The sequence below is a fragment of the Myiozetetes cayanensis genome, unplaced genomic scaffold, assembly GCF_022539395.1.
Source record: "Myiozetetes cayanensis isolate MyiCay16 unplaced genomic scaffold, myiCay2020 scf6-25, whole genome shotgun sequence".
Classification (NCBI taxonomy): domain Eukaryota; kingdom Metazoa; phylum Chordata; class Aves; order Passeriformes; family Tyrannidae; genus Myiozetetes; species Myiozetetes cayanensis.
In genome coordinates this window covers 38,551,129-38,565,958 of record NW_026087853.1, presented here as the reverse complement: position 1 = coordinate 38,565,958, position 14,830 = coordinate 38,551,129, and the positions used below count along the sequence as shown (strand labels likewise).

General features: G+C 41.3%; 1 protein-coding gene across 22 annotated transcripts in view; it reads right to left on the bottom strand.

Moving 5' to 3' along the window:
• The window catches only part of MADD (MAP kinase activating death domain), a 72,390-nt gene that overhangs the window by 37,342 nt on the left and 20,218 nt on the right, over nucleotides 1-14,830 (bottom strand). For 3 of the 22 annotated variants that reach the window (XM_050336041.1, XM_050336047.1, XM_050336061.1), the window contains exons 5-19: nucleotides 14,696-14,827; nucleotides 13,566-13,679; nucleotides 12,787-12,867; nucleotides 11,591-11,647; nucleotides 10,680-10,858; nucleotides 9,902-10,137; nucleotides 9,372-9,527; nucleotides 8,303-8,410; nucleotides 7,266-7,459; nucleotides 6,327-6,658; nucleotides 5,548-5,687; nucleotides 4,191-4,292; nucleotides 3,301-3,339; nucleotides 2,223-2,282; nucleotides 1,661-1,763 (exon numbers count right to left, since the gene is read on the bottom strand). In XM_050336041.1, coding sequence (XP_050191998.1) covers nucleotides 1,661-1,763; nucleotides 2,223-2,282; nucleotides 3,301-3,339; nucleotides 4,191-4,292; nucleotides 5,548-5,687; nucleotides 6,327-6,658; nucleotides 7,266-7,459; nucleotides 8,303-8,410; nucleotides 9,372-9,527; nucleotides 9,902-10,137; nucleotides 10,680-10,858; nucleotides 11,591-11,647; nucleotides 12,787-12,867; nucleotides 13,566-13,679; nucleotides 14,696-14,827 — 2,033 coding nt within the window. Of the gene's footprint in view, nucleotides 1-1,660; nucleotides 1,764-2,222; nucleotides 2,283-3,300; nucleotides 3,340-4,190; nucleotides 4,293-5,547; nucleotides 5,688-6,326; nucleotides 6,659-7,265; nucleotides 7,460-8,302; nucleotides 8,411-9,370; nucleotides 9,528-9,901; nucleotides 10,138-10,679; nucleotides 10,859-11,590; nucleotides 11,648-12,786; nucleotides 12,868-13,565; nucleotides 13,680-14,695; nucleotides 14,828-14,830 lie in introns of all 22 variants that reach the window. The other 19 variants (XM_050336043.1, XM_050336051.1, XM_050336054.1 and 16 more) reach the window with 15 other exon arrangements.

Sequence of the window (14,830 nt, the reverse complement as noted above, 5' to 3'; positions counted from 1 at the left end):
CAGGGACAGTGAATCTACCACCTCCCTGGGCAGCCCATTCCAATGCCTGATTACCCTCTCTGTAAAAAATTTCTTCCTAATATCCAACCTAAACCTCTACTGGCAGAGCTTAAGACTGTGCCCTCTTGTCTTATGGTAGCTTCCTGGGAGAAGAGACCGACACCCACCTGGCTAGAACCTCCTCTCAGGTAGTTGTAGAGAGTGATGAGGTCTCCCCTGAGCCTTCTCTTTTCCAGGCTAAACAACCCCAGCTCCCTCAGCCTCTCCTCACAGGACTTGTACTCAAGTCCCTTCACCAGCCTCGTTGTTGTTCTCTGGGCCTGCTCCAACACCTCAATGTCCTTCCTGAACTGAGGGGCCCAGAACTGGACACAATACTCAAGGTGTGGCCTCACCAGTGCTGAGTACAGGGGAAGAATCACTTCACTGCTCCTGCTGGCCACACCGTTCCTGATCCAGGCCAGGATGCCATTGGCCTTCTTGGCCACCTGGGCACACTCTGGCTCATGTTCAGCTTCCTGTCAACCCAAACTCCCAGGTCCCTTTCTGCCTGGCTGCTCTCCAACCACTCTGTGCCCAGCCTGTAGCGCTGCAGGGGTTGTTGTGGCCAAAGTGCAGGACCTGGCACTTGGCCTTGTTGAACCTCATCCTGTTGGAATCAGCCCAACTCTTCAGTCTGTCCAGGTCCCTCTGCAGAGCCCTCCTGCCTTCCAGTTGATTGATATTCCCCCCCCAGCTTGGTGTCATCTGCAAATTTACTAGTGGTGGAAATATGAACTTCCTTCACCACCACTGGCTTTTTCCCTTGCTACCCTGGCCTTTCCTCAATGGATCCAAACTGCAATCATCACTTTAACAAGGCTGGCACTCTCATCACCTCATCACCCAGAAGACCACAAGAAGAGGATCTAAGGGACTCCATCGGAATCCATGAAGTGGTGATATTTTTTTCTACTTAATCTGTCTTTTGGTCACACTCTCTTCCCCTTTGTCTCTTTTCCCTATTTCTTTCTATCTCTACCTCACATTTACTGTTGAATAAAAATCTACTGACTTTAGCATATAGTCTTGTTTGCACCTTAATTTGGGCAGAGGCCTTTCTCTAATAATTTTAAAGAACCTGATCTTAACACTTGTCTCCCAAACCCAGTAGCTCAAAGTAAATTTCACTCTACCCGTGACTGCTACATAAGAATAGCAGGAGAAAGCACAGGTCAAGTAATGTTTACTTGCACCATTCTCAGTCCCTTCCCAAGGCTGAGAAAATCATTTCACATGAATTCATAGAATCAAACCGCTTCATTTGACTCAGTTGATCCCCTAGCGGTGCATTAAAACTCTGCTGGCTAGATCACCTTGTCAAGAACACACTCAATTACAAAGAATAACTACTGAGTTAAAGTAGGAACCTAGAAAAATTTGGGTCTCAGACAGAAGGGGGATACATTTTGGAGCACAGAAAAATAAGTATGCGTCCTAGTAACAGTAAGACCATCCATTCGGAATCTTCCCAATGAAGACGTCCAGGTCTAGGGCCACAGAAAAGTACTACTTAATTTTCAACAGCTACACTTCTGAAAAAACACTGGCCAAGTATGAGGCCACTCTAACTACACTGTACACTCAAAAAGCAATATTACACTCAAACTAGCAATATTACCTGGAATTGCTAGTTCGTCCCTGAGGTGATGGAGATTCTCTCTTCACTGTTGGGCTGTGCTTTATGACTGAAGATTTCTGATCCACAAGAGCTCGTCTATTTCCTAAAGAGAAGAGGAAACAGAATGAGAGAAAGGGGTGAGAGTAAAACATTCTGATCCCAGGACAGTAACGAGCAATGCTAAAGTTGGCTAACACACCTATTTGAATCACAGATAACAGACTTCAAACAAAATGGAAACTCCAAAAAAGCAGCAGCATATATCATATTCTAGCATCACACATCGGCAGAAAACAGTAATGGGAGTAATGCAGAGAGAAAAAGAGAAGATGGTACTGGGAGCAGGAGGTGAAAGGCAGGAAAAGTTTGGCTGCTCTGCATGCAGTTCCACAACAAGAACCATCTTCAAATTAGTCACTATATGTAAAAGCATAATGCATTGAGGGTGACTAGTATAGATCATGTGGTACTGGTTACCCAGCGAGAAAGGTAGCCCAAAGTCAGGCATAGGGAATGCTGGAAACTGTTACATCATGCACAGCTCATGCTGTAGGGAACCCACCTTCATTGCTTACTGGGCCAGCTTCAGTAATAATCTCCATTATAGTTTTTACCCCAAATACTGGGACACAAAATATATAATTAGTAGTGTACTACAATATCTACACGCCCCACTGTCAGCATCAAAAGAATCCAGCTACCAGCTTCTTCCCAGCCCTCCCTCAAAACAAAACCCAGATGACACTAGAGCAGGAAGGATGCTTGAAAGCCATGACCACAAGGGCCAGAATAACTTTTCTTAAGAGATAGTGCTTGACTTGAAATTTGGCATCGTGGAACCAATGTATTGCCTCTTCAAGGACATTACTGCACATATTGTGTTTGAATGGCACTATGAAAAACATCTGCATCACCAAAGAAAAAATATTAATGGAGGGTGAAATAAAAATTAAAAAGGAGGATGGAAAGTGGTCAAACAGCAGCAATGAGATGGAGTCCCAGCATCATTTCCCATTACAGTTAGAGACACACACTTGGCAAGAACAGTGCAGCAATTTTTTATCTGTACAACAGAGACAAAAACATTTTAAAACCACTGAAGAGCCCAGTGGGAATCCCAGTGAGCCAGCATGCACATGTAAATGAACACAAACACACACGCGCACACACACACAACCTTGCACATGCATTAAAGACACTAAGCTACTCCACGGAAATCCCATCCTCATATCTGCGTAGTAACTTTAAATGCCCTACAGGATTAAAATAGTCAAGAAAAGAACACCAAAGTGCAGAAGATGAGGCACAAAGCATGAACGTGGAATGGCAAACCCCATCACTGTTTTCTTCCAATGCATGGAATCAGTTATTAAGTTTACTCAAGGAAATAACCCTGACATGAAACATGTTTCTTATCCAGCACAACTGGACATAAAAACATAACCAACTGGTAAAAGGTTGTCAAAAACAGCTGTGCAGAGTCTCTGCTAGTGTTTTCACCCTACCAGTCCTGTTACTCCTCATTTTACATATAAGAAATGATTACTTGTCTCAAAAACAAAGTCCAAAGCACAAACACAAAATCCAGCTTTTGGTCTTTGTTTCTACAAGGTCAAAGGTCAGCAAAATATCATACCAACCTTCATCCACATCCCTTCCCAATTCCAGATTAAAGTAATCTTTACCGATAAAAGTGATGAGGAGGAAAAAATAAATGAAAAAAATCAACATATTAAAACAAAAGCAGTACGTTCTAATCAGATAGAGTAACTCAAAAGGCAAAATAAAATCTCTCCCCAGTTTAGCATCTGAAAAGATCTCAGCACTAAGGCACCAGGACATGCTCAGTCACCTTGTGTTACTACAACTGGTACAAGGGTGACCAGGCTGTCTAACTCCCCATGGTAAGAGGGTCATTTCTCTAGTGCCCATTCAGACATATTAACTAGTGATACTGCAGACAAACAGGAGATGTTCTAATGAAAAGACTGTGCACATGTGCTAGGGATCAATCTTCACTCCGAGAGAGCTGAAGTATGGTTATAATTCAATTTTCTATGTAGTGATCTGAAAAGACTACAAACACTTTGGAAACTTACACAAACTGCAGTCTCCGTGGGAGGATGGCATCATCCCCACTTACAAAGGCAGCATCATTGCTCTAATAAATTACCTAAGGCTAGTCATGAAGATACTGGCAGCACAAAAGTAGGACCTACCTCTTGGTTCCCATTCTTTACACTAAGTACTTAAAAATAAAACAAAATACAAAACAAAACCAACATTCATAATGTATCTGTTAACTCAGGCTAGACCAGACACTCTCCCATCCCAACACAGCCCAGTTGTTAGGAAGAATGATTGAGAAATATCAACACAATTTACTGTCTTGATCCTTAAGACAGGTACTACCCAAACAACAAAAATGTATCACCCCCATGATTCCTGTTAGGGGAACTAAGAGACTTCCTCAGACTTCCAAGTCACAAGAACAGTAAAGGCTATAGAAGACAATGGGAAAAATGGTTACCTTTCAGGCTGGGAAAAGGAGTATTCTTGTCTCTCCCGACTTTTGTTGGTAGGGCTAAGTTGGACAGACTGAAACTTGTGCTGTGGTTTCTGTACAAGCTGCCTAAGATAGAAGAAGAAAACAATTAAATGCCTAGTGCTCACTGCACACACACAATTTTCCGTAATTCACCATCTTATTCCAGATCCTTAATGATTAAGTTTTTCTTAATTACCCAAAAGTCTCACAAGCAAAACATGATCTCATTTACATTGCAATCAAATCTGTAACCAGATTATTCTAAACTCTACAAAACCATAAGTTTTAGCTTTTATGTCACAATAATTGCTGTTGGATCTTGGAGTCTTAAATGTTACAGCAATGTCCACCTTTCCTCCTGCACTTAAACAGATAACATCACTTTAGCCATATCTTCTAGTTTGATGCTCTTTTTGGGAGCAAAGGAACGACTGGGCCATGTGAGAAAACAGGATGACAGAAGATGTCCAAACCATGTAGCTCTGAAGTGAGGACTGCGCACTGTGTCTTGTGAAACACTGTAAATCTGCCACAGAACCATGCTTTGAAATAGAATTTTTTCATTTATTGGGAAAAAATGTACATTCTACAGACAAATCTTAAGAACAAAATAATGCATCACCATCTGGTTAAGCCTCTAGACAGCCTGAAAGCATCACATCTAGATCACGGAGTTGATTAACACTTCAAGTTATTTATTTAAAATGTCAGCGCACTGTTTCAATTTGCTTTGGTTCTTTATTTTTTTCTTTTTTTGCAGCCTTATTTTAGTAACAGTCATTTTACCAGAACATCCAATATATTTTCCCCACTGCTGCAAACTTCTTTCACCGCTCCCCCTCTATAGTGCAAGACTCAACTGGCCATGTCCTCTTACTAAGAAATCCTAAATTAGTTTTACATGTCTGTGGGGTGTTTCATTAAAATATAATTAAAAGTAGATGAGCACATTCAGGAAATTGAATTTGGCACCTAAACACACAATGTGGTAGCATGGAAGGCATAACACTCTAGATTTTTGTATCAACTTCATGAAATTGCATGATGCTTTGTTTAAATGAAACTGAAAGAATTTCTCATCTGTCCCCTAAAGTGCCACAACTCAAGGGGCTAAACCACATAAACAAAGTACTTCTTACTTACTTTATGAAAAAATCATAAAGCAGTAGTTGTCAGCAGTGTAACATAAATAGGTCTGTGGTTCCCCACATGACTTCTGGAGAGTTGGTAACAATTTGACAACCAAGTCATTCTCTTGACTAGCAATCCCTCTATTCCATCTCTCTGTAAGCTCTAATATAATAAATAAAAGTAGCTTAATGAATGCACTTGTACATACTTGCAAAAGACATGATGCCCCCAAAACCTTCACTGCTGTTGTTGGAGACAGTAGAGTTTGGGGAGCTGGCCCTGGAATCTGAATCTGCATCAGAATCACTGGCTAGTTTTAAACTGTTTGGCCGGAGTAACTTCTGAGACCTTTAAAGAAATGAAGTACAACCGTTATCAGCATTTCCCTCTCCCGTCCCAAACCAACACATTGTATGACTGTGGGAGACTGATGTTGGTCTCATTCCCCATCAGTTTTCACTACACTACCTGAACCTTTTGGGAAAGAAAAGAAAAAGAAGAGAAAGAAAAAAATGGGAGAATTGAGTATCTTTGCATACAGGCTTTTATTGCCTTTTAGAGCATGCTGAAAACTTGTCTGCAAAAAGGCATTGGTGGATTTGGGGGTCGAAATGGTTCTGCTTTGAAAGTAGTAACAAGAAAGCCCATTGGCATCAATCACTATACTATCTTTCCCCCAAAAGACAAAGCTTCACCAAAAAAAATTGCTCAATAGTTTTCAGAAATCAGTGGGTGATACGCTATAATATTCTACAAAGAACTGGTAATTCTTATAGCTCCTACTGCTTACATAAAAGCAAAGAACTGAGGGAACTGAGCAAGTGCTTTTACTCAAACCAGAAGGGTTGACAGCATTTCAGTATTAGATTAGAGTGATCAACAATACACTTCAGGTGCAAAAGACATTTGAATGAATGTTAAACTACATGAAGCAGATAGAAAACCCAGAAGTGCTGTATGGAAGGTCAGAAGATAAGGAGGACTCACTTGCTTCCATTGAGATTCTGGTTAAATCTGGGGGTGTAGCTCTCTTCCTGCTCATCATCTTCATCCTCCGTAGGAAAACCATACTGTGGTTCAAAGTATGGATTGTCATACTCTCGCTTCCTCACCACCCCTTCTGAGGAGCTCATGCTGCCAGCTGCGATGTCACTCTCACGACGATCCAAGCTTATCTTGGGAAAGCTTGGTTGCAGTGACAAGGAAGGGAGGTGGTTTGAAAATCCAGCAGCCAACTTCTCTTCTATTTCTGCTGAGTCTGCTGCCTCCTGTGGACCAGTCAAATCATTGATCTGTTCGCTAATTTGCATTACATACAACTGAAGGGCAGGACAAGAACAATTATTTCAAACTGGGAAGTCTGCACAGTCCCTGATGCTTCCTACTGGGCCCCCACCCCATCCCCACTATCTGTGCCTCTAGCCTAAGACTTTATATATACTGCAGTATTTGTGCATTGTTCTAGGGACATAGTCCCCTGTAAACCAGATCTTAATAATAAGTGTTAGCTCAAGATAATGGTTTTCCACTACCATGTTTTGTGGTTATGCAAGCAATTCCCATTCTTCTCAACCAACCACAGATTCGTTAAGTTTCCCCACACCACTCTGTTCCTCTAAACACATCAGGTCTTTCCAGACTCTGTAAAAGGAATTCCTGTAGTCACAACCTGGACCACTTCTCTCTGCTAATGCTGCATTTTTCAATACATTGGAAATTTTTGTACAGGAATGGTCTATCCCAGCACAAGAGGGTACCAGCAAACTCCACCTTGCTCAGAAAGTCCAGGGAGAGCATGCAATTTAATCTGTGCATGGTTTCACAGTCCTATTAGCTTTTGCCCTTCTCAGAAAGAACCATGTGCATTCTCCCATTCTTTATCTCCTAATACGTTGATCTTGAGGCTGAACTCATCTCAGTACACACATGATTCGCTCCATGGATGACAGTGCTGGGGCTGCTACTGGCTGTAGTACTGGAACTTGAACGAGGCTGGTTGTTCTCTTGGGAGTTCTCACTGTCCATCGTCTGTTCATCCATATCCCCTGAATATTCTTGAAAATCATCAAATTCCACTTCACTAGCATCACCAAGGGCTGCATGAGTCAGGGGGTCAACATCTGCAAACACATTATTTTTCATTAAACAATACTGCCTTCCTCAGCCTTTTGCCCGACTAACTAAAGATCCCTAGCAGATGAGTACTGCTCAGCAGAATAAACTTCCACAAAAATTTAGGTTGTAAAGGGCTTTTGGAGGTAACCTATTCCAACTCTCTGCTCAAAGCAGAGGTTAACTTCAGAATTAAAGTAGGTTTCTCAGGGCTTTGTCCCACTGAGTTTTGAAAGTTTTCAAGGCTTGACATCCTACGGTGATCCTGGGAACCTGTTTAACTACAATAAGCATGAAGTTCTTTTCCTTATGTCCAAGCAGAGTTTCTTTTATTGCAGCTTATGATTATTTACCTCCTGTCCTTGAGACCTAAGAAATGTTTTGGCACTCCTAGATTTTTATTGAAGAAAGTGAGAGTTTATGGAGTTTCCAGACAAGCCACAGAGAACACATTTTTTTGCCTCCGTTAGGATAGAGTGATACATTAAAGGCAGGACTGACAACCAATATGCCAGGAAACAGCTCACACTCTGCTGCCCATATAGCACATGCATATTTACTGGAAAAAGCAGGTTGTTTCCAGATCTAGTGAGACAGCACCTCTTTCTGTTCTTCCTCCTCACTGTGTCCTTTGGTGGGCATTGTTTCTAAGCAGGAGAAATGTCCTTTTTCACCCTACCCCTAGATATTGAAGGAGTATAGCACACACTTTTACCTCAGAGCAAGACCTCAATGGAACAACACTTTGTTCTGATTCAGGGACTTAGGGGAGGCATTTTTCCCAAAGTGTAGATGAATGGTGAAAGGCAACCCATGCGGACCTCGTGAAAATAAAGCTCAAAGTTACTCACTTGGGGTATCACCATTAATGTCACATTTCATCATCTCACTGACAAAGTCACCAAGGGAGGAGTAGGAGGAACTTGAGTCGTCATAGTCGACACTGTCACTGCCACTGCCGCAAGAGGTGAGAGAGAGAGATGAGTGGCAGCATAAAAGCAACAGCAGGGCCTGACATTTTAAAGATGTGAATTGGCACTGTCTTCATGGATAAATCTCATATTATAATATCTACAAGCAAATAATATCTACAAGCAAAGGTCAGAGGATAAAGCATAACTTTCAGGTACATGAAGAGATACGGGATTTAAAGCCTCTTAGCAAAGTTAATGAGGCCACGTATAAGTGAGCAGAGAATAGTGTATTAGTTCACAAAATATGTGTGTGTTTATGTAGGCCAACTTCAAGAGAACTGGAAATCACAAGTGAAAGCATTTCCTTTTTACAGTAATGATAAAAGCCACTCTGTTAGCACCACTGGTGCTGTGTAGAATGTAAAATATGTGCAAGTCCAAGCCTGAAAGACCTCGCAGACTAGCATGGAATGAAGGATAATAAAACTAGACACGAAACTCCAGGAAATATGGTCAAAAACTACTATAACAAAAAAGTTTCCTTTAATTTTACTGAACTCACAGGGAGCTCACAGGCAGTGGGCAGTACTAACAAGCTTTGCACAACTATGGGCAGGGAATAGAGATCTGAAAGAGTGATAGGACGGGTTGGGAGTATTTGTAGTACTGCAATAGAAATAACCAGAAAAGGAACAACACGGAAGAAAAAAAATATTAGGATGTGTGGAAATGCCAAATGTCAAGTGGCATACAGGTAGCAAAAGAAAATAGGAAAATACTTATGGAGAACCACTTTATATGATGACACTAACAAAGGGTCAAGAGGTTTGTTGTAATAGCAGAGCAGTGCAAAAATTTACTTCAGTGTCAGTACTCTGCCCAGACAGAAGAAGTTAAACAGCAACCTGGCAGGCTACAGGAAAAGGCTCCAAACACAAAGTAGGAGGAGAGGTTCAGCAACCTGAAGTAACTATTGTGTGTTCTAGGACCATGTTCTCTACTAACCTGTCATCGGTGGGATCAGAATCTGTTTCTTTCTCTGCTGGGACATTCAGTGCTTCAGCCAGCTGTGAATTACTGTCATAGACTCGATAGTGGATCGGCTGCAGCTGGTGAGCATACCACTTGGGTTTGTCACCAATCAGGGCTGGGTCAAACATGTCTGCACAAAATACAAGGAGAGCATTAACTGAACTAATTTATTGGTGTCAAGGGTTTCATTCACAGTGAAACTACCCTTTACTGAACTCTTGCACAAAGAAAGGGACAGTCTCTACTCTAAGAAGCCTACAAGACTTCTCTGTAATCAAACAAGATAAAAGCTAAAATTAATTGGAGGAGTGAGTGGCAAACAGCAGAGCTAACTTGGTAGAAACATGAGTAAAAACTTGTAAAAACAGTAAAATATTCTTTGAACTGAATTTCCCTCCCCATCAGGAATAATATGGTACAAAACTAAGTCCTTCCCTAGAATCTCTTTGCTTTTTAAGTTCCTTCATTACATCGAAGTGCAGGAGAGAGGAGGCCAAAACTTACTGTTATGAATTCTTTGGAAAGCATAGTTAGTAGGGTTGAGGGACCATTCTCCAAAGTATTCTACTGCCTGTGTTCTGGAGAGCTTATCTGCAAAAGGTGTTTGCTTCGGCCTAGAGGCAAGAAAAGAATTTGCCTGGAAGGCCACCACTGGTCGTGGGAAGAGACGAAGAGTGCGAGTGTGCATTTGGAAACCTTGCAAAACATTTGGCGAGTTGAAGAATCTCACCATAGCAACTCTAAAAAGAAACAGAGAACAATATATCAGATAAAAACACAGAGCATAACAGAAAAGAAGCCTTTAAAAAGTATGCAATAGGCAATGTTTCAAACCTTTGAAGAATGGTATCCTAAGTCTTCTTAGAAAATAGTTGTTTTGAAAAAAATAAAAGCAGAAAAAAACAAACCAAGACCCAAGGAATCACTTTGTTCTAATTCACCACCTAGTTCACCAACACAAAGATCCACTCAATGAAGGATATAATTCTCATATCCACTAGCTGAGGTGACAACTAAGTATCCAGCGGATACAATATCAGACTGACAAATCTAGGTAAAGCGGATGATCTATAGGAAAATGCAAGAAACAAAACACCCCCTCAAGATACACAGTTATGTTCATGCAGTTAACAGATCTGAGATAAACACTGTAATTTCTGCTCTTTCCCCCACCATGACGTGAAGTAGAATCTGCAATAGAACCTGGAAGATGCTGTGTCACCCACAGAAGTGTCTGTGCTTTTTTATGAGGACTCAATGACACCTTGCTGTTCAGCCTCACCTGGTAGCCACATCAACAGAGTCCACATCATTTCCATAGATCAGGGGGTTGAATTCTGTGGAGGGAGTAGACTGCAAATCATTCTGTGGTCTTCCCAGCAGCAGTGGCACCTCCTGCCCCTCCTGGAACTTCTCTAGATTAAGAATGGGCTGAGTATTCAGACTCATGCTGGCCAAGGCCTAATGAAGGACATTATGCACACATTCAGCAAGAACAGTTATTCAAGGAACAAAAGAGAGATCAGAGCTACCCTGCCCTCTAGGCAATTGCAACAATTGTGCATGCTCCATTAATTTGTTTTAAACCACCTCCTAGGCTGAGTCAACAAGTATCTCCAGGCCCTCCTTTATGTTTATTGTCATAATGATCTCTTCACTGCTCAAACAGTCCCTGAGCCATTTGCTAGATCATTCATGACACGAAAACAGATAGTCCAAATCGGACCACAAGTAGTATGGCTCCGCATACAATTTATTGTAGAGTTATTTCCCTGTGCAATTTGAATACATCTTGGGACCTAAAGGCCTCGAAACTTGCCTTGCAACTTGGCCATTCAGCCAGTGAGTTTGATATACCAGGACAATGTGGAGACACCTTAACACAAACATCTTCCTATACCCCTGCAAACCTCCTCTTTCCATCTAATTGAAGTCTTCATCTCTCCATTAAGCTAACCATCCTCTTCAACCCTCATAAAGTCTTCAGGGATATGCATTGGAGCAGTGCAAGTGGTAAATCAGTTCTGGACACACAGACCTATCCTAAATCTTCCTCGTGTATCCCATTTGCCCACTGAGGCTTCATCTTTTTATTAAAAAAAAAATACATAAAACCAAACTAAACAAACAAACAAATCTCCAAAGGAAAAGTGTCAAATGGAAAATTGAGGGGAAAAGAATAAAATAAAGAACCTTGTTGTCAGGAGTGAGCAGCTGTTTCTGAGTGATTGCAGTCATGCTAACCAGACACTGGAGGCAAGATGGAAGATCATATAATAACACCACAGCAGCCCATCAGAGCCAAGACGAACACATGACCACAGAGAAACAGATGGAAGGAAAAAAAAAAATCTATTACTACCAAATATCACAAATGAGAGGAAACAAAAGGGACCACAAAATAAGCACATCTTAGGAAAGAGGTCTAACTGCCCCACCCCCAAACATTCACATCTTGCCACTTTGGAAACTGGAAAGCCTGCTGTCCTTAATGATGCAGCTAAGAACTTCCTACTACAGTTTAAAAGCAGATATCCCGAAATTCATTCATTGAATTAATGAAAATGTGGGCCACAATTTTGTCTTGTCTATACTTCATACAGCAACCAGCAGCACTCCTTCTAAGTGGTAAACTCTTAATGATAATGCCCACAGGAATACATAGGGATGTAAGCTGCATTTGGGTGAACACTGAGAATTTTAAATATGGCTTCAAAAAAACTGTAATTTGTTCTTCTAATACCCAACTTTGCCCTAGTGAGAGAGTTTTGCTAAACAGTGCCTGAAATTGCAAGGGGGTGAGGCAGCAGGTGGGGGGAAGGTTGTTCTAACAAAACTCCAGGCAACACATCACTTCCATCTGTGCTGACAGCAGGTACTGGGGTATGACAGAGGTTACACGCTTTGCTCTCATGGTCTACGAGGAAAGAGGAAGAGCAAACCTCATCACATTAGTAACACCTTTACCTTTAGATACTGCATGCAGCGTGCATAAGGAAAACAGAAATAAAGAGATAAAACCTGCTTGACACGATCAGCCAGGATGACCCAAGCTGATTAATGGCTTAGCAGGACCTGAGAGGAGAGACTGAGACCTCACACACAGATCTGTGAATGGAGGGGAAACAAAGATGATCATAGCTTGATGGATCAAGTCAGAGCTTAAAGCCCACATGGCAAATGTAAAGGAGGAATCTGGAACTTTCTGCACCAACTGGAAATAAGTTAGCCCCAAACAACAGTAAAAATCAGAAACTATCTATCGTGTACAGGGCCATTTCAGCTTTACATTTGCATTGCATTCTTATCCACTATAGCAGAAGAGCTGGGCAAGACTATATCTGCTAAGTTCTACTGAACCTGAGTCCTTTCCTCAAAGTGCATATTACCTGTTTCAGATGCTTTTTCAGCTCTGAAGCTTCTGGTTCTGGCAGTGCTGGCAAAGATTCCGCATTTGGGGGAACAATCACCTGGAATTAAGCACAGCAACAAACTAAAAATTCCTCATCTGCAGTCATTTCCAAAATAGAATCTCCTGAATCTCCACCACCCTGGAGACCAGGGAATAAAAGTCATAAAGTAAAATAATTAATAATTAAAAAAACACAATCTCACACACACAGAGCTGCATTTCACTTTGATGTTCACTTCTCTATGGTTGTTTTTGTTTACAATACCCCAAACAGTGGAGTTACTTTATCATTTACCACAGAAAAAGAGAAGTTTCAATGAATCCACACTTTCCATCAAGTAGATGATGGTTTACACATTTCCCTTCAATTAGCCTTGCCCATACCTCTGTAGAAAGTGAGATACATAGGCCCATTTGAACCATGACAACCAAGGCTGCTGGAAGGGTCTGAGCAGATTGGATTACTTAGGTAGGACTATAAGAGACAGTCTCACAATTAGTCAAGAAGAAAGCTTTATAATTTGTTTGAGGGTTTATCTTCTAATGATATAGCCAGATGGATTAACTGAAAAAGGATACCTTATGCAAAAGAAATGGGAACCTTAAGACACAGTAAGGAATAGAACCCTAAAAGTTTAACATGGGAGTGGCAAAGACAGACCGAGGGCAGGCATTATTAAATTCTCAGCAGGTACACTGATGAAAGTACACAGCTCCCTGGAAACAAAGCCACAAGTCCTGATGGGTACCACTTACCCTGTTGGTATCCAGGTCAATAAGCCAAACATCATCAGGCATTTTAAAATCCAGTTTGTAAAGAAAGAAACTTGCTGGAACACCAATGATATAAGGCGTAGGGGCTAGAAGCAACTGAGAGAAAGACAGACTTCACTAAGGACAAGATCTACATTTGATATTACCATTCTTCCCAAATATTTATTTATTGGCTACACTATGTTTATAGCAGAGTAGACAACACAAAAGGCATTGATAAATAAGTAATTAATATCATACAATAGAAGCATTACCAAAAAAAAAAAGAATTAAAGTTCCTGCTCAGAAAGCTTCAATGTTCAACTAGAAGAAAATACATTTCCACCTCCCATGTCCCCCTCCTCCCCAGGATGTAACTACATGGCTCTCCGGAAACAGCTTGCCACATCTATCATGGACCAAGAAAAAAAATGTTCAAGAGCTTAACTTGAAAAGCAGCAAGTCACAGATTAATACATCCTCAGCTCAGACTGAGTCTGTGCCGTTGTAAACAGGCACAAACTGTATGCAAGGGCATATGCTTGCAGTGCTAATTTGGTTTCCAAAAAAATAACATCTCTACAAAGTAGAAGATAAACGTATTTTTTCAAATGTATGTGGAAAACCTATGGGGAAATTCAGGAAAAAAAGCGAATCAGCAGAGGAAAAAGGTTTAAATCACTTATGCATGTAGCAGCTTGAGACCAGTGCCTTAGGAGGCTAATTTGTTCTTTAAATCTAGAACAGTTGGTCACCTCCAAGGGGTGGTACAAGCAGGATAGCACTGAAGTAATAAGATGGCCTGAATTCCACTTTTCCAAGCAAAATCATGAGCTCTGGCAAAGAGTCAGCTATTGGCAAAATCCAGATTCCCAGCTGATATTTCTGAAAAGATTAAATTGCAGACAATAGCTTCTAAACTCCGAATCAAGAGCCCTCAAACATCCTTAAATATTACTCTGGACTCTCCCCTACAAACATTAATACTCAGTAGGCGAAAGTGGGGCTGGTGAGGGGTGGTGGCAAATACTTGTCATAATATTGCGGATCTATGGCCATTCAGTCCATCGTCTGTTTACTACTGCTTTGAATCATTCTATTCTATGAGAGAGCGAAAAAGGAAAAACATGTACCTGTTCTGCAGAGGCCATGCAGGTGGGAAGCAGAGGGATCACCGGGAACATGTACTCTAATGGGTAGATCATGGCCACAAAGGCCATCACTGACATTGAAAGTGCATTATAATCTCGGGACTGCAATACAACCTG